The sequence below is a fragment of the Eubalaena glacialis genome, chromosome 4 (assembly GCF_028564815.1).
Source record: "Eubalaena glacialis isolate mEubGla1 chromosome 4, mEubGla1.1.hap2.+ XY, whole genome shotgun sequence".
Lineage (NCBI taxonomy): Eukaryota > Metazoa > Chordata > Mammalia > Artiodactyla > Balaenidae > Eubalaena > Eubalaena glacialis.
The window spans coordinates 38,002,265-38,030,233 of NC_083719.1; the positions used below are offsets into that span (position 1 = coordinate 38,002,265).

At 37.5% G+C, this 27,969-nt stretch overlaps 1 protein-coding gene across 1 annotated transcript in view; it reads right to left on the reverse strand.

Moving 5' to 3' along the window:
* HCN1 (hyperpolarization activated cyclic nucleotide gated potassium channel 1) overlaps positions 1–24,835 on the reverse strand; it is a 372,899-nt gene extending 348,064 nt beyond the window's left edge. Inside the window, exon 1 of the mRNA XM_061187769.1 lies at positions 24,429–24,835. Coding sequence (XP_061043752.1) covers positions 24,429–24,835 — 407 coding nt within the window. The remainder of the gene's footprint in view (positions 1–24,428) is intronic.
* Positions 24,836–27,969: the final 3,134 nt, after the last annotated feature.

The following is a 27,969-nucleotide window of genomic DNA, read 5'->3' on the forward strand; positions in this document are numbered from 1 at the left end:
GTTCATAATTTTATGTTAAGCTTACATTATGAACTCTAGCAAAATTTTATAAGGATGAAATAGAGAATATTTATTTTGTGACTTATACCAGGACTAATAGTAATGCATTTTTATTAGATGTAAGTTAACTTTTGTGTCCACTTCCAACTTTTAGAATTAATCTAATATTATCATAGGTGTATTTTTAGACATTGCATGTAAATCAGGAAATGATGTTAAAACTGACAAGATTCTTCAATATCATGAAAATTGAATGCTTTATTAACATATTTTAGAGTACAAGTATTTATGGGATTTAAAACAAGAAAGCACAGAATGAATATAATGCATTTTCAGTAAGAGATATGTGGACATAAAAGCACATATTCTATGTTGTATGTAGGTAGCACATAACCTCAGAATTCCCAAACAACGATTATTATTTGGAAGAAACAAATAAGTGGCAATATAATTTCTGGGAAAATATGATTCGCTAACCTTTCTGGAATCAGTACTCTCACTACCACTCTGAATTTTATAAGATACATCTTGGGAGATACATACAGCCACATACTTCCAGATAATTTGCAGCACCCCTCTAATATAGAGTCTGATACTAGCTTTGCTCCTAATTTAGGTATGGTATAAAATCAACATTTGTCCCTTAAGATATCTTAGGCCAGCCAAGTCCTCTCTTTCTATTAGATAGTCACATTACGTCTTTTACCTATTCATTCAAACCTTTTTCTCCCAAACACACTAGACCTCATCGTGGATCACCTTGAGCACTCATTCTCTAGCCCACTGAGTCACTAGCGATCTTTCATTCAAACACATCCACCAGCCAAACCTAAATGTGGATCTAGGCTACAATCTGAATTCTCTCTGTATACACAGAAATGCCAAACTGTTAGAGAAAAACCACACAACCATGCCAGGGATGGCACTACAAATTTATGTTCTTCAACCTCAGCCCCATTTGTTATACTCGACTGTACTTTCTGACCTTTCCTTGGATCATCCCAAAGCATTAAATCAGCTTTACCTTCAGGAAGAGCCAAGTAAGCCTCATACGATTTAAGGGTCTTCTCTGTACAGCTCCCATCACCCACCTGCATCCAAGTATAATTTGCTCACTTCTTTCCACTGTGAAAAATTTCTTGTCTACCATTAGATATAAAAATGTAAGTAGAAAAATAGCATAAAGTTACTTCAGTGTGCATACACTTAAGTCTAAATATCATTAATAATGGTTAATGTCAGCTACTTTTCTGTTTTAATGGGAAAGAGGCTCAAGAATGAAAAGGAAAAATGCTGTTGGAAAAGACACATTATTCATACTTCACAACTTTGCCCAAACTCTGCCCTGTTGGTCATGAAATAGATCAAGACAAATAGGGAGCTCTCCACTGCAGTTGTGTGTGTGCTTCCCTGCTTCATACATTTTATAAAGTATGTAGGTGCATGTATGTGAATGTGTGAGTATATTAACATGGCTGGACTTTATACACACAAGCTCTATTCCCAGAAGATTTGTTTCTTGAGGTATCACTTTATTTCAAATCTTCATATACATTTAGCACTCAGCTTTTCCAGTATAATATGCTTTGTCATCAGGAATACTAGCCAGATTGTCTATGAAATCTTCAGAAAAACTACCACATATTTTTTGTAGTTCCTCTCTGTTTCCTTTTTTTTTTATTAGTTATCTATTTTATACATATTAGTGCATACATGTCAATCCCAATCTCCCAATTCATCCCACCCATCCCACCCCCCACTTTCTCCCCTTGGTGTCCCTACATTCGTTCTCTACATCTGAAACCACCACATTTTTAATATGTATCTTATCATTACATAAAGAGTAATACAGGTATAACTTGCACTAGAAAAACACACATACAAGCAATTCTATATAAACCTATATAGTTTTATTTATCAATCAGATAGATTAGAAGTCATATTAAACAAAATAAAATAAAACCATAATTGCACTATTCAAATATTTTTGTTATCTATTTCTCTATAAGAAAGTCAGAAGAAGAATTTTACCATATTTGGAGTAAGATATGCTTGAAGCATGTCTTAGAACAAGCCATTCAAGTTATTCAGATAAATGGTACGGGAGGGAACAAAACTGAAATGAGGTTGAAGACATAAATGCTCTGAAAGGAATTTGAAAAAAACAGAGGAAAGAATAGAATGGCTAAAATAACCAGAAAGTGTATGCAGTCTCAAGATAATGGAATATGAATTATAAATAAATTCCAAGTGAATGCAGAGTAAAGGGATGGTCATTTATGTGTTGAAAGATTTGTGGGAAATCTGAGCCTTGAATGGGAGTATATTCAAACACAATCATGCCAGAGAAAAAATAGACAAAGGCTGTAAGAACACATTATAAAAGAAATAAACATGCGGTGTGATCCTTAAGAGGTACTTAAATATTACCTGTCAATCTATCTATCTACCTATCTATCTATTTATCTATCATGAGCCTATCTTATCTGTCCAACTAATACTGGTGGAAAATAACTCAAAATATTGTCAGCAGTTGCTTCCTTACAAGTGTCATTTATCAGATTTTTTAGTTCTATCCTCAACCATACCTGAAACTACTGGTTTACCTCACTAATTCCTATTTGTCTTTGAATTCTAAGCTCAATTGTCACATTTTCATGGACACTTTTCCTAACCCTCTGGATTAGACTAAACCTCTAGCTCTATTCCTTCATATATTACCCTGTAGTTTATTACAGTGATCATCTCTCATTACTCACTTAATGCATGTCTTTCACATGAGATTGAAAGCTCAGAAAAAGCAGGAGTGATGTCTGCCTTCTTCAGTGCTCTATCCTGGGTCTAGCTTAGTGGCTGGCACATACTAGGTGACACATACTAGGTGATTAGTAAATCAGTATTAAATTGAATCACATAGCTGTGGAGTTTCAGAGAATTTTTCCAGAGCCCTGCCTCCTGAATTTCATTGCAAATTGTCTGGCTCTGGTTTATTATCTCTAGTTTAATTTTGTAACCCAGCACTGTTTCTCTGCCTAACTCCAAAGAATAACTAGGTAAAGTTGTCTACTTAGGTTTTAATTTTGATTTTGTCCTTAGACTCATATTAAATAGTTGGGAAAATGTGAAAAAATATAGACACATGAAAGACCATTGTATGTGTGCTGACAAAGAAGCAAAATGTAGTAGGTACAATGTGGTGTTGGTCTGGAAGACAGAAGTGGAGCCACACTAGAAGCCAATGGATAAGTCATAACAGAAAAATAAGAGAGGAAGAGGACATGATCCATGGTAGTGGTAGGATTATTCAGGAGACATTTAGGAGGTAGAAGAAGTAAGGCATGGTAAGTCATGTGTGTGTGTGTGTGTGTGTGTGTGTGTGTGTGTGTACATGCCCATGTGCACACCTGTGCAGTATAGGCTGAGTGCCAGGGAAAAACAAGTAGGAGCCTAGGATAATAATGAGATTTAGGGTTAAGTACCATTGTTAATCACTCCATTCTTAAGGAAACATAAGTTGAAGAGCAGTTTTAGCCATCAGGTCAAAGGTAACATCATAAATCAAAGAGGCAGTTGGATACATGGTCTGATGCTAAGGCATATACCCTGGGCTGGACTAGATCAGAGAATCACTAGCATATAGGCAATAGTAGTTCAAGACATGGCAATGGATGACATTTCCCAAGGAGAATACGTACAGAGAGGAGAGAAGGGGCCTTGAAGCTGGATCTTGAGACTCAACAACATTTAAGCTAAGGGTGAAAGAGCTAGAGCCTGACAGGGACCTGCAGAAGCAGTGGGCAGAGATGTAGGAAGATAATCAGACAAGAGAAGGGTCAGAGAAGTCAAGAAGGAGTGTCAAGTGCCAATAAGCGTTCAAGTTAAATAAGGTCTGGAAAGTGTTTACTAGATTTAGAAACAAGGAGGTTAAATGGCATTTACAAGATTTGTTGTTTGGTTGGTTGGTTGGTTGGTTGGTTGGTTTTTTCAGCATACTGCTCAAATGGAAAGCCAGGTAATGCAGGGTTTAGGAGTAATGATAAGCAAGGGAGAAAGAGTGAAAATAAATTCATCTTTACAAAAGTCTCTAAAGGTAAAAGGTAAACTATGGAAGTAGCAAAAATAACCAAGAGCCAAGGGTTTGCTTTGTTTGGTGTTGCTTAAATTAAAATGCTTTGAGCATGTTTTTGGTTTTTTTTTAACATCTTTATTGGAGTATAATTGCTTTACATTGTTGTGTTAGTTTCTGCTGTATAACAAAGTGAGTCAGCTATACATATACATATATCCCCATATCTTCTCCCTCTTGCATCTCCCTCCCAACCTCCCTATCCCACCCCTCTAGGTGGTCACAAAGCACGGAGCTGATCTCCCTGTGCTATGTGGCTGCTTCCCACTAGCTATCTATTTTACATTTGGTAGTGTATATATGTCAACGCCACTCTCTCACTTCATCTCAGCTTACCCTTCCCCCTCCCCGTGAGCATGTTTCTTATAGACAAAGAATTTAAATTTACTTAGTTAGGGAGGATCAATGATGAAATACATTTTTAATTATTCATCATTATCCAGGAAATTCTGAACTTGATGATTGGTGATAATACCACCTATCTCATTTTTCCAAAAATTTAAAATTAATTCTATTTTTAAACAGAGAAGCTTCAGAAGGATTTTTCCTAATTCTCCAGTATCTCTGTTTTTGGTGCTCCTAATTCTGTTTGGGATTTAGTTTCTCAGGTTATTTCTAGCTCCACAGTCCCAGTAAGTAGTGGTGAGTTATGAAATAATTGTTTTTGGAAACAGTGATTCCATTAGGTAGACCATCCTGTTATCAGACTTCAGGAAACCTGAGGAAATGGTCTCAGAGGTACAGCAGGACTATAGTTTGGGGGGAATTTCTTGGGCATCTGCCACATAAAACCGTACACTGTTACCTTACATTGCTTCTTGCCTTTTTTCAGCAGACTCAAAGTCTAATAAAAACCCTTCTAAATTTTCCCAAGCAATTGTAATCCATTATTATTCTAATAAACTCCAATTTATAAGCTAACATTTATATGGTAGTAGATTGCAATCTAATGGCAAACCTTGACCTTTTTGTGCAATAACTATATCTCTCTTCAACATTACCTAAAACTAAAGTTTACAGCGTCTTTCTATTTCCAAATACCTTCTAATGCCTTCCTCATTAGTACAGCTCTTCATTGCTATTTTCAGTTGAATAGTCTGTTCATTTTGGTATATAAGCACTATCATTGAAAAGAATGCAGAAAAACATAATGAAAGGAAATTACAAGTATTCTTAGGAAATAGAATTGTTTTCACTGGTTCTTATATTTTCTGGAGTATTACACTTGAGTAGAGTCAAAAGAAGTCATTATAGTTTTATTTCCATTTTATTTGCCTGCCTGGATAAGAACATTTCAGTTTTTAGGATTTACCTTAAACTCTTTACTGTCAAACATTTAGCTTTTTAGAAAAACAAATGAGCATCTGAAATAATTAGGTGTTGACACATAGGATCCAATCCAACATGATGAACTAGAAATGAAGCTCTCAGAAAACTGCAGCCAATATTTGGCTAATGGGGCACCATTTCCCACTCAAGACTATTAGCTGAATAACTAAGATTCTTATGGCCAGAAAAAGAATATATGTTCTAACAGTACATTTTTGTAAAGTCAGAGAAAAAGACTGAGTCACTGGATCAGGACATGACTGAATTCCTCTGGGACAAAAGATAGTGGTTAATATCCTGAGTTCTCACACAGATCCCTGGGTTCAAATCCCAGCTTCTCCACTTAGAAGCTGTGTGACCACTTAACCTCTCCATAATTTGGTTTTCTAAGCTGTAGTATGACACAAATAGTATCTGTTGCAGGGCTGCTCTAAGGACTCAGTGAGATAATATAAAGACACTTAGAACAGTGTCTGGCACACAGTTTGAACATAGCAGGTAAGACTGCATTCTGACCATCTTTTGTAGAATAAAACACTGTTGCTTTTCCCATGTGTGACCAGTTAAAACATTTCAACAGTAATCTTTCCCCCACTAAGTTAATATAAAAATAACAGTGACAGATAATGGTTAATTTCTTGATTTACTGTGGACATTTAAGTCAACATAATAGCATGCTTTTCAAAGAAAACAATGGACAGTATTTCTAGGCACACAGAGTGCATATTTTTTTAACTTTATTCTAACTCAAATAAAGTAGAACCACCTCAGGTATAGTTATTGATGATGAAAAGAATTTGAGACTGTGTGGGTATTCAGCTTCTTTAAACACTTGATAAGAGAAATAAAATGTATAAAACTACAAAATTATATATGTAAAACATCACAGTGAAGTTATGTTTCTAGGAAGGAATCCTATTTTCAAACATCACTAGCTTCTAAGTATTACCTTATATAGTGGTATTTCCTAGTCACTAAATGTTTATAGCATTGTGCTTGTGGTATCCTGGCACTGATTTAAGAAGACATTTTGGTCATTACTATCTCTTGCTGTTTGCCTATAGTGAGCTCTCACATAATTAGGGCTGAATACACGACACTTTTAAAATTAAACCAAGCCTCCGGGAAAGAATCATGGAAATAGACGGCTAAAGGACACCCAGACAATTAGCAAGCACGATAAAGTTAAAAACTGAAGATAGGAAAGTAGGTTAAGAGCTTTTCTCTCTCTTTCCAACATGATTTGTTAATACAGAAGGATAGCCATTAGCTTTATTTTACATAGGAAAGAGATATAGAGGCACTCCACTTTTCAGTCAATAAATAAATCCCTTTGCTATTTTCCAACGGATTTTTCTCTCTTTTAAGCACACAATTCTGAAATAATTCTCCATTTGATTGATTTTTAAAACAAGCCTGAAAATACTTTATGATTTCTGGAATCACAACAGTGTAACAATGGACTAATAAAGATTTAAATGTTAAAAATCTGAGAGAATTTTACCCCAGCAGGGTAATTGCTTTTTTAGAAAAAAAAAAAAAAAGCAAAAGTATTGATTATTTGTAATCATTTACCAAAAAGAAATCTGAGAAATAAATAGTGAAAAATACTAAAATTAGGCTGATGATTAAATATTATGGAGTTAATGCATCATGATTTTCTCTAATGGTATATTATTTTATACAGTTTTCCTACTGGCATTCTTTCCTTCCATTAAAATTACATCCTTATGTGCCTGTCTTCTTTAGTAGACAAAAAGCCTCTGAAAGCTTGTGACTTGGCTTCATTCTTTTTCGTATCTAAAACACCTAACCATCCCTGAAAACGTACTCAGCACTCAATAAATATTTACTGAATGAGTGAGTTCATGTGTGTAATCTCATGTCTTTTAGAAAAACCACTATGATTTATTTATTTGTACTTATATAACATTAACAGGATAAAAAAAGAAAGTGAAAAGGGAATTTAATATTTATCACATATTGGCTATGTGTCAGGCACTTTTCATATATTATCTTATTATCATAACATTCTTAAGGGGACAAATATTACTTTCTCAAATTTTACAGATTAGCTTCAAAGAGGCTGAATATCTCCTCAAATCAAGTTAAAAGACTTAAGGTTCTGACTTTTCTGAGATTATGTCTGAGTCGTTTTTCCCACCATAAAGTTGCATCCCATTGCTTTGCCTTAGCATTGTTAGGGTTTTGTTGTAAATACAAATCAGATCTGTGAGTAAAACAGAGAGATAAACAGTAATATTGTACTTCTTTTCATTATATATTGATCTTTCTTTTTGAAAATTAAGACCTCTTCCCTTTTTTCCTTTACTTTTTATTATAAAATAAAACAAATGCAGAAAACTAGAGAAAACAGTGATTTATCATGAACCAAACAACCTTGAAATCACCACCCAGGACAAGAAATAGAACTTGGCCACCCACCCAAGAAGCCCACCCACGTGTATAGTCCCAATCACAGCCCCCTCCCACCCTCCAAAATAACAGCTCTGCTGCCTTTCATAGTAGTTGCTTCCCTAAATTTTTCTATAGTTTCATCACAATTGTGCATCCCTAGATTGTACAGTTTGCTCTGTCCAAACCTCCATTTTCAGAACGTCTCTTCATTTACAAATTCTCCTTCATCCCATTCTTTTCCTTACTATTTATCTGTTAAAGAGCCTGGGTGGCAGGCCTGACAGTTCTCCAACACTGGATTCTGCTGATTACACACTCCAGGTGCAAGTTCATCGTATTCCTCCACCCTCTGTATCTGAATACCTATGGATGCCAACATCTAGATGCATTCATTGAATGGGGGTGGTAAAATCGTGATTTTCTAATTGTATCATTATCTTTTCATGTATTAGCTTTAATAATTTTATAAGGACACTCTTTTCCTCCTCTACTATTTGGTTATACATTGGTTCAGATAATATAGGAAAAGCAGGGTAAATGTTTGATTCTTTCCTTTTACTCACCCAGGTTTCAAGGTAATGAATTGGGTCCCTATGAGCTGCAGTGGGTAATGATTTCTTATACTATTATGAACTTAAATTTAAACTTCTAATAAGTTTGAACTCATTGAAATTCTTATGCTTTCTGAAGCCCATCTTGGCTTTTTCAAGTTGATTCATATTTTTTAATATTACCCTGGTTCTCTTTGACAGCTTCCCTACTATCTGGTATGTTAAATTGTTCCAGGCCCTTAACATGTATTTCCTGCCACAAACCTGGCAACAGCATTTTTCCTCTTCAAATGACTGCAGAACTCCCACTACTGGATTGTGCAAATCCCATCTCAGTTTCAGCTGCTCTTCCAGCAAATACCTGTTGGTTATGCAGGAGGTCTACCTGTCCTCAGGTCTATCAGATGACCTTGCTTCCCATTACTTCCTTCCTTTGACGTACATGGAGGTTCACAAAACACAGGTCTTGCAGTTGTCACAGGTCGGTCCCAACTACTTATCTTTTAGGTTCAGGGGATAGTTTTGCTATAAAAGTTGTCCAATGTGTTTTTCATTTTGCTCTCTATTTGCTCTGTTTTTTATGTGCAAAAACCAAACTATCACTGTCTTCTCAGATCCAAGTTCCCTTTCCTTTTGAAAATTATGTCAACTTCAATTTTCTTGTATCAAGATATATGATATCCTTTCCATTAACTACACAAGGACCAATTTAATAGTGCTTACTCAGAAAATTTTTGGTTGGAATTTTTGTTCTTTGGTGAACACAGTAAAAGAACCTACTTACCACAGAGTTAAAATTCAAAATTAATCCTCTTTCAAAACACTGACTCAATCTTTTATTAATTATACCTATAGAGACAGTGCTAATTTTCCATCTCTACACAATAGGGCTTGAAATGAAATGTGCACTGCTGTTATACCAAGCAGTGCGATTTGGCAAAAGCAAAAAAAAAAAAAAAAAGATACATACAAGAAAGTAAATGTGTCATTCTTTCTTAATGTCATTACCCAGAGAGATATATTTCAACTATTTTGATGAAGACAGCATTGATTACAAAGGCAATGACATTTAAATAGTTTTTATAGGGCTGTGAAACAAGAGCCATCCCAAAAGATCCACAATATATATTCCCCCCAAATTTTTTAAACTACATAAAAACAAGCATTACAATAAATAGAATTAATACAAGTATGTATATATGTTATTTTAAATGGCATAAAATCTTATTTCTAAATACATGTCTCTGTATGTCAGATTAAGCTATCCACACTAAATTAAAATAGTTTCATTGTAGGAAATATAGGGGAAAAGACCATCTGGTTGTTGGAAATTGTGTATAAAAATCAAGATTAAGCATAATGTTCCTAAAATTTCTTCATTCATTCATATTTATGAAGCGCCTACTTTGTGCCATGCATGCATCTAGCCCTGGGAATAAAATGGTTAAAACAATAAAAAAACCCTCCTCCTAAATTAGGCTTAAATTATAGATAAGGGTAGATAATCAAATGAGATAAACAAAACATTTAGTATAATAAACTGTGAGAAGTTCTATGAAGAAAAAGCAGGGCAGAGATATGGAGAATAACTGATAACCAGAGGTTTAGGATAGGGTTGAAATTTTACTCAGGTTATATTTGTTTATAATTTTCTATTATTATGAAAAGTATTTATAGGAATCATCCTTGTATCCATGTATTTACATGTGTCATATTTTTTTCTCTAAAATTAGGTAGTGGCCTATACATTTTCAAGGACTTTTTCTATAGGTTCAAACTGACATTTAGAAAAGTTGCAACAATTTACACAGTCTTTGGAGTCATATGTTGGAAAGCTTTCCCCCATAGCAATATTATTAAATAATTCACTAATATTTTTCTAGGAACTCTGATTTAAGTTATTTTTACCTTTTATAAATTTAAACCTGTTTGGATTTAATTTTGTTGTAAACTGATAACAATGGATTTTACTCAATTATTTTAGTTGGTTAATATTATCTATTGTATAACTCATCTTTTTATATATAGTTTATATTTTTGGTTTTTGCAGTCAGTGGTATTTTTTTCTATTAAATATCCTCAATCACAGTTGTTAACATATAGGAAAGTTACTGATATATTTTAATATATTTATCTTATAATAAACTCTCTTAATGAACTTTGCAGGTAATGCTATCATTTATCAGTTCAATTAGCTCTTTAAGGCAGATAAATATCTTCTGCAAAAAAATAATTTAGCCTCTTCTCATCCCAAGTATGTTTCTAGCTATAATTCTGTGCTTGATTATACTGACTGACCCAACCACAGAACGATCGTCTTTATTCAATCCCTGTGGATGAGGTATCCAGCCTCAAAAGTGAACTAACTTGGCTGATGGAATTCTCTCCCTCTCAAGGCAAATCTTTCTAACTACGGCTTTAATTCTTAAATGTCCAAGCAAAACTCTGTCTTCCTGTGTCTTCCATGCATTGTTTTTAGTATCATATTTCTGTGTAAACATATTAGACAGTTCAAGAAGTCTTAAATTGGGGTCCGAAAATAAATGTGCTTGAAGGGAACCACAAACCTCTTAAAATCACAAACAAAAATTTTGTGAATACATGTACTTTTCCAGGCTGAGACTCCACAGATTTCACCTGATTCTTAAAGTATTCTCTGAGCCTGGAGGCCTAAGTGTCACTAACATAAATGGATAGCCAATGAATGATTAGTATAATCAATAATTAAGTTAATAGGATTCTGGGGTTATTTATATTATTCAATACATGTACAATCGTAACTAGGTAATTTTAGCACATATTTCTGCTATTTTATATATTTAGAAAAATACATCTGAATCCTGGACAATATATCTGTTTCTAATCTTCATCCTAATTCACTTACGTGATTTTCCAAGACAAATACCAAACTTATTGCTCAGAACAAAGATTATTTTTAAAAATAATTATTTAAACAATGAATGACTCTTCTACAAAAAAAATAAGGAATACTCATTCTCCCTATAAATATTACTCATATAACCTTCAATATTCATTTTCTCAGCCTCTGTTCATGTCTCTCAAACAACCAAGATTGTATAATTTTTAATAAAGTATACTCTCTTTAAAAAATAACAATGTTAACATATTCTGCAAGGGCAATAAGTGACATCTGCTCTAAAATGATGTAAAAAAGAATTTTTTCTTAAATTATATTTCTAAATAACCATTTTTCATAGACTATTACATTTGACAATAAATAATAAATAGGTGATGGGGATTAAGAGGTACAAACTTCCAGTTATAAAATAAATAAGTCATGGGACTATAATATACAGCATGGGGAATATACCCAATAATACTGTAATAACTGATGATAACTAGACTAATCATGGTGATCATTTCATAATGTATAAAAATATTGGCTTACTTCGTGGTACCCCTGAAACTAATATAATATTATAAGTCAATTACACTCCAATGGAAAAAAATTGACCATAAAAAGGAAAATGAAAGAAATTAGCAAGTTATGAATCATCTTATTTGACTCATATATAACATTTAACTGATTTGAAATAAGATCCCAAATGGATTATGCCATTTTCTGATGAAAATAAAGAGTAACGGAAAGGATTAATGGCAACTCAGTGTCATTAGAATTTTCCCTAAAAGCTATTTCTAAATGTTCAACACTGTAGCATTCTATACCAACTTAGAAGATAATACTGTTACATCTTGAAAATTTTGCAGATAGAAGATGTATTAGATGTTTTCCAATGCTAATTCCCTCATGAGTGAACTTATTTCACAGAGCACACACAAACACGGCCCCTACACATCAGGGCTCCTGCTGCCCAGACTTCCCTGAAGATAAAAAGAAAATAGAACAGCATAGCATTTACATGGCCCTGCCTTCACTGACACATTTGCTAAAGGAATTCTGAAGACTGTCAAGGGTCTACTTAGTATTCTCCTTTCTTAAATAGTTCACACTCCTTAATTCTGCTCCAATTTTACTTTCATAATTATAGCTAACACTTACATAGCATTAAGAAGCAAAGTGTACTATTTCTAAGCACTACATATCTAGACACTATATATTCATAATACAAATATAAAATATGTATCTTCCCAACAACCCAATAAGATATATATATATATATTCTTTTCCTCGTTTTATAATTAAGGAAACTGAGGCCCAGACACTAAGGTGGTAGACTAGGATTCTGACCCAAACAGGCTGGCTCCAGAATCTGTGTTCTTAACAAAACTATATGTCACCTCAAAACATACCCATAATCTTTTTTTAACAAGTAAAATAGCATTAAAGGATTATAAGATTATAAGCTCCCTTCCTTTCACTCTACATGCCCGCTTCTTAAACACCCTAATTTTTTCTTTTGACATTAAATTCATATTTCAAAAAGAAACTGATACATCAACTTTAAACCCTGCTAATTTCCAGTTATGGCAGATGAGGATTTAGCTTTCTTAGGACACCCAACCCTCATCTACCTTTCTCTTTCCTTCCAGAATCACTGGACCATAATCTTTGTTTAAATCAGTCAACCTTGTTTACTTTAAAATGGCCAGGTAAGCGTTATTCACTGATGATCCAAGCATTGTAATTTTTTTTTTCCTTTTTTATGCACCTTCAAATCATCCTGGAGTTGATAAAGATCTTTTGTTTATTTGTTTCTATTTAATGTACCCAATAGGTATTCATATGAAAGTCATAGATATTTTGTTCCAAAGGATCTGTGGACCACCTATTAACACTACTTTTCAACTGCTGATTATCCATTTTCTCTCCCCTGAAGGCCTTTCTCCAGAGGCCTCTGCTTTCTGGTCCCTGTCTAGACTGGTTTCCTTCAAGACCAGCTAGCTACTCAGGAGTACTCCTGGGACTTTCTTTCAAGGTTCTTCTTTGTTAGATCCCATATCCCGTCTTCCGTTTTTACGCCATTTGGTGTGATTCCTTGTTTTGATGAAGCACATCATCCAATAACTTTGTAAGAAAGGATACATGGGTGGTTAATATTAGAGTTCTTGAATTCTAATTGGCTTTATTTAATCTTCATATTATGGCAGGGCATACAATTCTTTTAGATGTCACTTTCTCTCCGAATTTTGTAAACTTTGTCACACTATCATTTAGCTTACAGTATTTTCTCACTTCTTGAGAAATACTGTAAGCTTATAACTTTCTCTTAGGAAAGTTTTAGGGTTTTGTTTTGTTTTGTTTTTTTCTGATTCAGAGGTGTTCTGAGGTGTGTGATGTTCCTTGATGGGGTTTTTTCCTTTCATGGTGCTGAGTGCTCTATGACTTTCTCAGAAAAGATGTTTCACTCCCTGCTATCTGGAAAATTTTGTTTAAAATGCCTCTGTTAATTCCATATGTCAATTTTCACACTATGTTCTCATCTTGAAACTCCTTTTATGGAGTTTGACCTTATAAATTATCCTTTATTTTGCTTATATTTTCTGTTTTCTCTTTTTCTTTTTGCCCTAATTCTGAGAGGTTTCCTAGACTTTATGTGCCAACTTATTACATCCTGGGTATTCTTTTCATAGCATATTGTTCTTACTGTACAGATAAAATATCTTTCTGAAGATATAATTTTTAGACTATTTTTAAATAATGTTGAGTTTCCCCTTATCCCAAATGCTTCTTTGTTCTCGGCCCTTTCTTTTGCTGTTTGACTTAGTTTTTCTCTTCTATGATGAAGACTTTTCTCAAAAGTCTCGTAACCTTTTGCTTTTAGATCGATCATATCAGATTATGTAATACCAAAATATACATACAGTCTCTGTGTACAAATGTGAGCCTTTTTGCAAGGTCATTAAGTAATAAATAAGAATTTTTATTAGAAGACATTGAACTGTCTCATCTCCCATTGGATGCATTTTTTCCCCAGTGTCCTGCCCGGGGAGAATTGACCAGGCTCCAAGCATTCTGATGTCAGGATTAAGAGTTCTAATGATGAAAAATCTGAAAGATAAATTAAGGAAACACTCCCACTTAACATTGCAACAAAAAGAATAAAATACCTAGGAATAAACCTACCTACGGAGACAAAAGACCTGTATGCAGAAAACTATAAGACACTGATGAAAGAAATTAAAGATGATACAAACAGATGGAGAGATATACCATGTTCTTGGATTGGAAGAATCAATATTGTGAAAATGACTATACTATCCAAAGCAATCTACAGATTCAATGCAATCCCTATCAAACTACCAATGGCATTTTTCACAGAACTAGAACAAAAAATCTCACAATTTGTATGGAAACACAAAAGAGCCCGAATAGACAAAGCAATCTTGGGAAAGAAAAATGGAGCTGGAGGAATCAGACTCCTGGACTTCAGAGTATATTACAAATCTACAGTAATCAAGACAGTATGGTACTGGCACAAAAACAGAAATACAGATCAATGGAACAGGATAGAAAGCCCAGAGATGAACCCATGCACATATGGTCACCTTATTTTGATAAAGGAGGCAAGAATATACAATGGAGAAAAGACAGCCTCTTCAATAAGTGGTGCTGGGAAAACTGGACAGCTACATGTAAAAGAATGAAATTAGAACACTCCCTAACACCATACACAAAAATAAACTCAAAATGGATTAAAGACCTAAATGTAAGGCCAGATACTATCAAACTCTTAGAGGAAAACATAGGCAGAACACTCTATGACATAAATCACAGCAAGATTCTTTCTGACCCACCTCCTAGAGAAATGGAAATAAAAACAAAAATAAACAAATGGGACCTAATGAAACTTAAAAGCTTTTCACAGCAAAGGAAACCATAAACAAAACAAAAAGACAACCCTCAGAATGGGAGAAAATATTTGCAAATGAAGCAACTGATAAAGGATTAATCTCCAAAATTTACAAGCAGCTCATGCAGCTCAATATCAAAAAAACAAACAACCCAATCCAAAAATGGGCAGAAGACCTTAACAGACATTTCTCCAAAGAAGATTTACAGATTGCCAACAAACACATGAAAGAATGCTCAACATCACTAATCATTAGAGAAATGCAAATCAAAACTACAATGAGGTATCATCTCACACCAGTCAGAATGGCCATCATCAAAAAATCTACAAACAATAAATGCTGGAGAGGATGTGGAGAAAAGGGAACCCTCCTGCACTGTTGGTGGGAATGTAAATTGATACAGCCACTATAGAGAACAGTATGGATGTTCCTTAAAAAACTAAAAGTAGAACTACCATATGACCCAGCAATCCCACTACTGGGCATATACCCTGAGAAAACCATAATTCAAAAAGAGTCATGTACCACAATGTTCACTGCAGCTCTATTTACAATAGCCAGGACATGGAAGCAACCTAAGTGTCCATCGACAGATGAATGCATAAAGAAGATGTGGCACATATATACAATGGAATATTACTCAGCCATAAAAAGAAATGAAATTGAGTTATTTGTAGTGAGGTGGATGGACCTAGAGTCTGTCATACAGAGTGAAGTAAGTCAGAAAGAGAAAAACAAATACCATATGATAACACATGTATATGGAATCTAAAAAAAAAAAAAAAAAAGATTATGAAGAACCTAGGGGAAGGACAGGAATAAAGATGCAGACATAGAGAATGGACTTGAGGACACGGGGAGGGGGAAGGGTAAGCTGGGACGAAGTGAGAGAGTGGCATGGACATATATACACTACCAAATGTAAAATAGATAGCTAGTGGGAATCAGCCACATAGTACAGGGAGATCAGCTCGGTGCTTTGTGACCACCTAGAGTGGTGGGATAGGGAGGGTGGGAGGGAGACGCAAGAGGGAGGAGATATGAGGATATATGTATATGTATAGCTGATTCAGTTTGTTATAAAGCAGAAACTAACACACCATTGTAAAGCTATTATACTCCAATAAAGATGTTTAAAAAAAAAGAGTTCTGTACTCACTAAGGAGACCCTTACTTAATCCTCCTGGTTTCAGCCTGGCTTTCCTGGAAACTATCTCTTAACTGCTCCCTTCATTTCCTGAACACTTCTGCAGTTCAGTGGTGAAGGATTGTATAAGTAGAATAATTTCTCCATTAGCTTTCTATTTTCCAAAATGTTTTTGAGATCCCTTGTTCTCTGCTTTCTCCTCTTTCTTCTAGTTGTCTATGTATTTTTGTGTTTTTTTCACATTATTCTGGGATGGTTTCGGGAGGGAGGAAGAATAAATGATCAGGTCTAACATACTGTTTTCCCACAGGTGTGGAGAATTATTTATATCGGCAGCCTCGTTTCTTTTTAGGTAAAAGAGTTGGAGTGACAGAATCAAGATTCCGAAGAGCTGAACTCCTGGCCCAGTTCTTACTATCTATCTATGTCACCAGGTTTATGCTGCTTAACCTCCCTGCAGTTTCATTTAGTCCTCTGTATATTGGGCAGGAAAATGTAATAGTTGGGACATGTACTTGCAGGTGGCAACAGGAGGGGATGCCAAGGATTGCTGTAAGGGAAGAAAGAGCTTTCTTTATCTGGATTTATTAATGTAAAGAATAAATGTGGCACACTCTGGCTGGAGACTAATTCTTTGCCCATTCATTCAGTAATATTTTTTAAAAGTCTGTTATGTCGACCCAGAAATTTCACTTCTAAGATAAATGAAAATATACCTCTGCACAAAAAATATATAACAGTGTTCATACCAGCAGTATTCATAAAACCAAAAGCTAAAAATAATCCAGATATCCATCAACTGATGAATGGATAAAATTTGGTATATCCATATCAAAACAAAGTACTGAAACATGCTGCAACATGGACGAAACTTGAAAACATTATGCTAAGGGAAAGAAGCCAATAACAAAAGGTTACATATTGTATGATTCCACTGATATGAAATTTCCAGAATAAAAAAACAATTCTATAGAGGCAGAATGTAGATTAGTGGTTGGACAGAGCTGTGAGGGGAGGAAGGGAAGGAGAAAGACAAAAGTGAGCGCTAATTGGTATGGAGTTCCTTCTTAGAGTGATAACATTTTCTAAAATGGATTGTGGTAATGGTTGCACAACTCTGTGAACATACTAGAAAGCAATCATTCCCTTTAAATGAGTGAACCGTAACGGTAGGTAAATAATATCTCAAAAAAACTGTAAAAAAATAAAGCATCTGAGAAAGCTTAGCAGGAAAAAACAAAAAAGTCTATTATGTGCATTTTTATGGCATTAGGAAAATAAAATTGAATACTGATGAGGTTGTGGAGCTTGAATTCTAGTGGAGGGACATACATAAAATATAAATTCTGATGAAACAAGAGGCCCAGAGAGAAAATAAAATAGGGGGTGGTGGTGGTGAAGGTGATCACAATGATTAAACTGAAATCCAGATGACAAGGAGAAACTAGCTATGATGCAGAATGACAAAAAGTGAAAGGAGAATTTCAGGCAGTGCGGTTAAATGTCACATTAAAATCTCTGTGGCAGGAGAGAACTTCAGCTGGTTCTAGGAGCTGAAAATTTACCCTGGTGGCTGACGACAGGGAGGAAGCGAGTGGTGTGTGACGAGGTTGCCCAGATAGGTTGAAATTATGCAAGGTCCTGTAGCTCATGTAAGGTTTATCAAATGTATTCAAGAGGGCTTCCCTGGTGGTGCAGTGGTTGAGACTCTGCCTGCCAATGCAGGGGACACGGGCTCGAGCCCTGGTCTGGGAAGATCCCACATGCCACGGAGCAACTGGGCCCGTGAGCCACAACTACTGAGCCTGCGCGTCTGGAGCCTGTGCTCCGCAACAAGAGGCCGCGATAGTGAGAGGCCCGCGCACCGCGATGAAGAGTGGCCCCCGCTCGCCACAACTAGAGAAAGCCCTCGCACAGAAACGAAGACCCAAGACAGCCAAAAATAAATAAATTAATTAATTAATTAAAAAAAAAAGAATTGTATAATATAAAAAAAAAAAAATGTATTCAAGAGTAATGGGAAGGCCTCAAAGGACTAAGCAGCACGATAACATCATTAGACACTGGATAACAGGACATGACATAAGATCACTCTTACCACTCTGTGTACTTTACGATGAATAGAATGGGGGACAATTTTGACTTTCCGTCCTAAAACTGCCTGTGAATATCTAAACAGGAACATCAACACTGGTGAACCCACGTCACTTATAATTTTAAGAAGTGTCTCAATTGATAGCAGTATTAATTGGTAAAGTCAACAGGTACAGAATATAATGAAGAAAAGTCATGCGCAAAGATGTTTGCTGCAGCACTGTTAACAATACTGAAATACTGGAAACAAACTTGAACATATAAAATTTGTAAACAGTTGCTAACTCTATGTGTATGTAATTAGCCTTACTTCTTTAGAGTTATAAATAACATCTTGAAAATAAAAACAGGTCTATGTAAATAAGACTGTTAAATTGTAAATCTGAGGCATGCATAATTTTGCTACCTTGCTTTAACTGAGTGGTGAGTTATTAGGTGAAACGGTTGAAGAATATTATGAGGAAATTAATGAATAAACTTGAAAAGAGTCACAAAATCAATTTTTATCACTCAAACTTGGGTGAAGTGTGTCAGATAAAGGAGCATTTATCAGATGTCCCTTGTATACAGATGTCCCTTGAAGAGTTTCTCACTCTCTCTCTCTCACGCGCGTGCGCGCACACACACACACACACACACACACACACAAATTAATAGAGCCATGAGGTTTATTTTGCAAAAACAGAAAATTCCAGGATGAACCAGGAAGCACCGCCATTTTCCCCTGATTTTTTTTGGGGGGGTGGGAAATAATGCTAAGTTGTACATCAAGATGCCTTCACACACACACAAAAAAATTATTTTTAGAAGAAAATGTAAGTGAAAATAGTTTTTTACCCTAGTGTATGCAGACTTTTTCTTCATTACCACTACCTCTCGTCCTAAAATATATGGTGTCAGCCTAATTCACAGTTTGCTACTTCTTTGCCCAAAATGATAAAATGGAAATTTGTCACAGACCCTGAACATGTTCAGTACTCTTCCCGCAGTGCTGATGGTCTGCCATAATTTGTATGATACCTACAAGAAACTCTATTGGAAAGTCTTCATCCTAAACCCAATTTTTGTCTCCAAGTAAGGGAGTGAATTATCTGCTAAACATAAGAATTACACTCAGGATAGCAAAATGCTCACATCAGGATCACAGATATATTTTGCTTGCCTCATACTCACTCGGGGACACAGGTTCATTGAGTGGAATAATGCAGAATTACAAATACTATTTAAATTGTTTTCTGGTGTTGGTGTTATTTTGATTTCTGGTTTTCGATCAAGCAGATATAGTTTAACTAGATTCTGTTAAATGACCCTATGATAACAATGGTAAGTAATATATGGTTCCAATGCATTTGAAACTCTTTCATTATTATTCACCATGCAAGTTCATAAATACAAGCCCACATAATTAAATATGAATTGGTAAAAGTGCTTCTGCCCAATGACTCAATTTACACCATGTCCCCAAAAGTAGGTTTAAAGGCAAAGTTGCTCAGAAAACAATGGAAAATATCTCATAATATTTTAATAGTATGATCACTATATCTATTAACTGCAATTAAATAATGAAATATTTAATAAAATTTAAAGTTTTATAGCTTACATGTATACTAAGAAAAAGTAACTGAATAAATTCATACCTCCGAATCTTTCAAATAGTTTCACTTTAATTGGGCCTAACAGTTGCTAGAGCCACTAAGAAGAACTTAATTGAATTTATAAGATATAAAAAGGTTCACCTAACAGGAAAAAAAGTAAATTCTTATGGTCAATTTTGGCTGTGTTGATATGGAAAGCAAATAAAATGAGCATTGCTGGGAGAATACAGTGTATTCAGCATAAAGATAACATAGCAGTAGGCTAATTAGTCCTTAAACCCCAGAAGGTTGAACTGTTTTCTCAGGAGAAGCTCCTAGAAACAAGCGTTCTCTCTCTGACCAACTGTTATATGGAGGAAGCTTCCCTTCACTAATGAACACATCAGTGATCTCTGACATCAGCACAGTTGTGGATGCAACATGAGGCAGAGACGGAAGCCCAGATATGGCAGAATCTTCAGGAAGTGACTCCCATCTCTAGAGTCCTTGTGTACTTACGACACAATAAGCTTTTCACAGTTATTCACACTAATTGATGAAAAGCAGTGGAAGAAATAATGAGTCAAGATATAAAATCTCCTCCCTTACCAGAGGCAAGAGGTTTGCTGGCAATATATATGGAATGGGAGCATTATTTTTTAAAAAAGTACTTATGTAAGCATGATCCAACAAAATAATGTCAGAATCTCTGAAATGACAAATAATCTGTTGACAAATTCTTCTAAGGTAAATTTCTCACATAATAACAAACATCCACAAAAGTCCTCTAGCTATTCTTTCAATGCACTTGAATGATTATATCATAACTATGGATTGGCTACGAAAGCACAATGCTTGACCAGTGTCACTTTTTTATTTAATGAATGAAAAGTAAAGTTTTAGCTAATAAATGTAAAATCACTATTAGTAATCTCAAAATCATATTTAATCTTCAAATTAAATATTTGTGTGTGTGTGTGTGTGTTGTTCACATGAAACTCAGTAAGACTGAGACCATGTCCTCACCACACAAAAATCAGTGTAATCTTATTTTTTAAGTAACTATATTTTCCCTAGTTTGGGTGATTATACACCTTGGTATAAACAAAAACATACCATTTTTTTTTACTAAATTCTCTAGCTCCCCCCCAGCTATTTCCAACAGTATTGATGGTATTTGACGCCTCTTTAGTCCCTGAAGGTTTCTAACATCATCCTCCCCTGAGAAGGAAGGGAAATACAGGGCCTCTGCCCTACTTACACCGGAGATAGGAGAAAACTACCCTCCAGACACAGCAATAGCACTCTTGGGCCCAGGCGGGTGAGAGCAGCACCGAGCTAGCTCTCTGGGAGTCTCAGTGGCAGCACAGCCCTGCTGCCTGAGGGAAGGAGAAAGGAGCCTGACTTAGAAATCAATCATCCTGAGAAGGGCCTAGACGGCTAGCCACAGCGTTAAAGTCCTGACATGCCCTGGAGTGGCGGGCTCGTGCTACACTCAGCAGTGTGGGGCTGACCAAAGAGCTGCCTGCAAAACTTCCCTGGCCCTGCAAAGGCTTAGGATAGTGAAGGAAAAAGCCTTGGGTATCTTTAATTTCTGGTATCTCCCCCGTTCTCCACGGAAATCTATTCTTAAGTGTCACTTTCTCAGCCACTAAATGATTACTGAGCTTAAGTTTGGCATTTGTATGAAACATAGCAAAGCACTTCCCTTAAAGTGTCTTCATCAGGGAAGGGTCTGAGGTGAGAAGATCATGACTATAACATTTCTGTTGTGTGGGTGATTACTCCCATATGGCTTTTCCTTTAGGAAAAAAAAAATATACTGCCAGAATTGTTTTTCTTATTTTTGCTTTTTTCATTACGTTATCCTGACATGTTATAGATTCTGAGAAATCTTATATTGGTATTGAGATCATGTAAAGACATCAATGAAATAATAATAAGACTTAAACATATGCAAGCAAGTATTTATATTTCTCCCTTAGTTTGTCGTTTTAGAAAACCGGTGTATATAGTACTTGTGAGTTTTTAAATCTATTTCTTTCAGATTCCTTCCAGTTAAAAACCTAAATCATAGTAGCTGTTTAATTTATGTCTATCATTTTCTTTTTCCAATTACGCAAGGGAAAATCAAATATTCCAAACTGTTCCACAGCAGAGTTTGTTTAGGGTATTAGTGCACTCTTTAATCATCTCTCATTTCTTTAAAATGCATGATAAAATTGAACCATCAACTGATTTCAATTTCTTCCTCTGTTTAGTAACAATTTTTTTGTTTTAAAGAGATATTTTGTCTCACATGATTCATTTGGGAAAATGTGGAGAATCTTTAATTTCATTAATTTCATTCATTCAAAAGATTTTGGCACAGTATGCCGATTCCTGAAAGGTGGCCCCATGGTTTTTATGTAGTAACTGATGAAAGTTTAATTATTTGATATAGTCTACCATTTTGAAAAAGTGTAGTCTCTTTTCACACTGTTCAAGAAATAAAAGTATCATAAGTAACCATTTAATTGAGTGTGAAATTAAATAAACAAAGTTTAGCATTTTATTTGCATGTAAATATTGAACTACATATATTTCTGGAACGCTATGCTTACTTTTCTTATTAAGACTGAAGGCTGTTTCCATGTAAAGTTTTTTCATGAAAAAATTATAATATGGGTTGCAATATATTTCCATTGAAGACTGAGGTACAGATAGTATTCTACATTTTATGTCAACCTTTAAAATTCTAAAGAACATGAAAATCTTATACACCTTAGAACAGGGTGATTCATAAGTTTGCTTCTGTAAGTATCTCCCTAATGGAGGAAATATGTTTGATTATTTAGTAGATCCTTTTCATATGAACATTTTTTCTGTCAAACTCTTAATTTTCCATAGACTATAAATGTTGTTAGGTTTTATAAGTCCTCCTTTGGACTTTGCTATGTGGTTTTGCAAGTAAGAACCTTACACATCCCACACTTCCTAAAATCCATTCGGCCTATCCATAAATAATAGTGGCTACTTATTTCTGAGAATATATGTTGTGTATATATATCTCAGAGAAGTTGAAGACAGTTAGTTGCTCCAAGGCTTTGTGTGGCAGGAGTATGGGTTTTCCATAGCTAATGTCATTCAGAACTGTGGACAGCTCCCATTAAGGCGTGGAGTTGAAGGCAATGTCCCTTAGCTTCTAAACATAACTCAAAGTAATGCTGCTTTTTATTGCTACATTCGTTTGCTGTTTAACAGCCGCCTATTAAAACTTCTTAGTTTGTGCACACACTCTTTTTCTTCTTTTTCTTTTCCGAACGATTTCAGCAATAAATGGATAGATGGATGTCACTCAGAGTTTTAATTTTGGGGTTTTTTTGTTTTTTGTTTTTTAAATTAAAAGCCCAGCCTTCTTCCGGCGCTAAGATAACGTGACAGCAGGGTGTTCGCGCACTAATAAGAGGATCTACTTCACGACCTTCATTTGATAATCTCTAAACATGCTTATAACCGAATGAATACTTGGGGGGCAAATAAGATCAGGAAATGTCTTAATTTTAATTCGCCGAAGCAGAGTTTCCTTGACAGCTGACAGTTCTCCTGCCCTTGTTCCCGAGTTGGGAAACGGGAAAGAAATTTCTGAAACAGACTAGTAGCCAAGGTCAAGAAAGGGTGTCCCTCTGTTTCAGGAAGGGGGCTCTGGAAACGCCCCCTGTCTCCGTTTCAGGAACTCAAGGCTTCCTGTCACGCTCCTCCCCCACCTGGCAGCGCCAGCTCCACTGAAATCTCAAGTCAGGGACTCTCCAAGCGCAAATTACCCTTCCTCAGCCTGCCAGCCACTCTCCTGAAGCAAGGGACTGAGGATACCCAGCCACTATAAGCGGATGAGAAACAGACTAATAACACTCCCCACAGGCGAGAGAGGCTGGACCGGCTGGGACCTGTGAGTCACTGTCTCCGGCCGCCCCATCCTCTCCTCAAACCCAGGGGCGCCTGCTTCCCCTCTGGGAGGGACCCACTTCTTGGGGGAGTAGCGCGAGGAAGGGTGGCACCCCCAAGACGACTTTCTGGCCACTTTCTTACACTCTCATCTCCGAAGGGAAAGTTTGCCTGCACAACTTAGCAACCTCCCATCCGGGGGTCACCGTGGCCTTCTTCCCCGACCTGGCCCCAAAGTTCCCGAGGCAAAGCAGGAGAACCTCCCCGGCGTGCCCGGGCAACAGGAACACATCAGACAACCTCCTCCTGGGTGGAAACTAGTTGTGGAAGAGTCGAGCCCGTCGCCCGAGTGCCAGCCTCCGGCGGCGCCGCCCGCCGCCCGCCCGGCACCCCCTCCCCGCGAGTCCCCGTGCGCCCCCTCCCAAGAGCGGGGAAGCGCGTTAGCGGGCGCGCCCGGAAGGGAGGGTGGGGCGGCGACAGGGAGTCCTCACCTGAAATCGCTGTAAGGGTGGATAATCCAGAAGCCTGCAGTTTTAACCCTTTCCTGCTCCTTCTCCACCGCCTTCTGGCTCCCAAACATGCGGAGGGAGAATTTGTTGACCCCGGGCTGCAGCATGGAGGTGAACTGCCGCTGCATGAAGCCGTACTGCCGCCGGGGCCCCTCGGCGTCCTCGAAGCCCCCGGCCGGCTCCTCGCCGCCGCCGCCGCCGCCGTCCACCTTGAAGCACACGGAATTGCCCTGCTCCTTCCCGCCGGCCCCGCTGCCCCCCGGCGGGGTGCCCAGGCGCTTCTCGGCCGCGGCAGGCCCCGAGCCCGTCGCGGGCGCCTTGGTGGGAAAGACGTTGTTGCCATCGTCCCGGCTGTTGGACGACGAGTTGGGCTTGCCGCCTCCTTCCATGCCCGGGGGACGCGGCCGGCGACGGCGCGGTCTCCAGACTCGCCGGCCGCCCGGCGCCGGGGACACGAAGCGGAGGGGGCAGGGGCCCGATCCGGCGGCCGCCGAGCCCGGCTGCCCGTCGCGGCGGCGGCGGCGGCGGCGGCGGCTTCTGCTTCCCGCCCGCGCCGCTGCTCGCTGCGCGCCTGGCTCCCGCCGCCGCCGCTGCCCTCAGTGGCTGCGCTCCCCGCTCCGGCGCTCCTGGTGCTGAGGCTGAGGCTGCCCGAGCGAGGCGAGGCTCCGCTCAGCCCTCGCGCGCCAGCGCCTCCCGGCGGCTGCCCTCTGCTGGCCGGAAAGGGACTCTCCCCGCCCGCACGCCGCACGCTCTCCCTCCACTCTTGCTCCACTTCTGCCCAGCGTGACATTGAACTCAGGAGCCCTTCAGACATTTATTCGCACGTGTTGTGAGAGACTCGGTGTATGTTTGCATGAAAAAGGAGAGAGAGTCAGAAAGACAGAGGGAGAAAGACTGAGCCAGCGGATGTGTATTTATCCAGAAGAAACAAACATCCTTGAACTCATTGAGACCTTGTCACATTGAATGCCTGTTTGAATGATGTTACAGATCGGGAAAGGGAGATAGGCTGTCTCTGCGTGCAGAAAATTCAGCGTACAGCTAGGTGTACATAAGAAAGTAAGATTTGACAATGGATGATAAATTTAATGAGTAGAAGTGAACTTTGTGTGTGTGTGTGTGTGTGTGAGTGTGTGCACTTGAAGGAGAGAGGCAGACAGAGAAAAGAGACTAGATTCTGTGTAACCCAGGGTAATCAGCTGCTTGGGGCTTTTCAGATGAAGCTCTGCACCTAGGGACCGACAGCTGACCTCCTTACACTTATCCTTGTTTATTCTCTCCGAGCTTGTTACGCAGAAGATGGGATTTCTTTCTTCCCAAGGCCACTCACATCACTACGCAGGTCTTCCAGCGGCCAATACTGAAAGAAAAGTGTGTTAGGGAAACCTCACCAGAGCTGACCTAACTTTTCATGTTATGTAATCAATAAAACACACTGAGAGGCATGTATGTTGGGCAGTGTTCACCTATGCCTCACCAGGAAGGCCAAGATGTCTTAGAATCTAGGCAGAATGTCATCACAATATCAGACGGGGGAAAGTATTCTCAAGTGAAACTTACAGCATGCTGCTGATGCTGAAGAAAGCCTTCTGAGATTCCTCTTATTCCCTCGGTGTCTCCCAAACCCAGTGGATCAGCTAAAGGAAGCAGGATGTGCTGCCAAATTCACCGGTCCCTCAGCAGGGCAGCCCCAAGTCTGAAGAGCTTCAGGACTCCCAGATGTCCCAAAACATCTGTTCCAGACACAAGCATCGCCTTCCTGCCAGCAGACTCTTTAAAGGAATTCCTGCCCTGCCAAGAGTCCCTGATCTCATGGGTCCTGTTGACTACAGCCACATTTTAGGGGGAGAGGAGTGGGCACTTTGGGGAGGGAATCTGTGACAAGCTGGCGACCAATGGCCTAGCATGAAAAAAATGAGTGGGGTCAATCAAAGTGCTTTCCTGAAAAACTGAATGGGGATGAAGCCAATTGAGAATAGGAGAGGCAGGGATAAAGACAGAGGAAGACAACTAGAGGCCCCCATGAGGGGTTAACAGGGGCTGAGAATGGAAGCAGAGAACAGAGAAAAAAGAAGAGAGAAGCAGAAACTAGAAGCCTTTAGGCCTAGCTGTGCTCTAATTCTGTAAGATTCCCCTTTCCACTCTACTTACCATAGTCTATGCTAAATCTCTTTGTTCAGTGAGCTCCACCCTGACTCGGACACCATATGTTTTCAGCTAATCAAAAACCCGAACCTTAAGAAATAAGCCTAGGTGGCCAAATTTCAATGGTAAGAAATAAGGAAAATAGGAACAATATAGTGCTGCGATCTATATCAAAGTAGGGACTTTGGAAATCCAAGAGGTCAGGTGAGGATACCAGGTGCTGAGGGAAGAAGGAAGCCAAGGGGATGGATAAAAACCAACACTGCCTAAAGCACAGTTCTTCCTAAGAAAGGCTGGATTACTCAGGAAGCTTCTCTTTATTAGACTAAAGATGTTCCCTACTTTCCTCCCATTCTGCAGGCTTCTCCAATCCCTCTATTTTCAGTCATGAGTGTGACAATGTATATTTTAGCATAAATTTTAAATTTTATAATAATTTAAAAATATACCATCAAAAATCTTATGTTAACTGAGTTTAAGTCACTTTCTGTTTTCTTCAAGCCAATCCTTCTATTTGTTCTTTTTCAACTTAATCTTAATCATGATCAGGCAGTTATTTTTGTCAAAATTTTTCTCAGTTTCAACATCTGTACTAAACTAATACGACAGAATTACTGAAAAACAAGTTTTCAAAATAGAACAAAGAAATGTTTAAACAGGGTCACAAACCATTCATTTGTTGTTCCAGGTATAGCTTTTAGGCCATTTTTCATTCATTTAAATTCTCAAAACAATATATTGTTTTTTAAAATTTGGAGACTATGTATATTATACCCATTTATTAACTTAAAGTTGCCAGCAATAGAAAAAGTCAAGTTTCTTCACTTTCCTTTCAGACTGTTGATTTAAAGTCAGTTAGAACGTGGACTTACATTAAAAGCTTCCTTATAAAAAGTGAGAAGTTACAAGAAGATTAGAACAGAGTGAAAGCTATAAAAGAATGAAAGCAATGAGTGACAGACAGATAGACAGAATTAGCAAATGTGTTTTAGAATGTGACCCAATAGTGAAACAACTTCTGTGGCTAGCACAAATTTCTTTCATTGTTTAGTTGTTCTATTTCTGAATTCACTGAATGAATTAGAGAAGTTTTTGACCAAGGAAGAAATTAGGGACTGATTATTTGCTCAGTGAAATTGAGGAGATAAGGGCAAGTTTATCTTCCTACTCTCCAGCCCCAGACCTAAATTTTACTTTCCTATTTTCACTTCCTCCTCCCATCATCCTATCCCTCCTCTAACTGCTCCAGACACATATGTATCATATCCAGAATAGGCCTGAATTTTGAGGATAACCTCTCCTCAGCATGTTTCCATGTCTGTTCATTGATAAACCATCTCAGGCTGAAATCCATAGAGCTAAATTAGAGTGGTTTTTT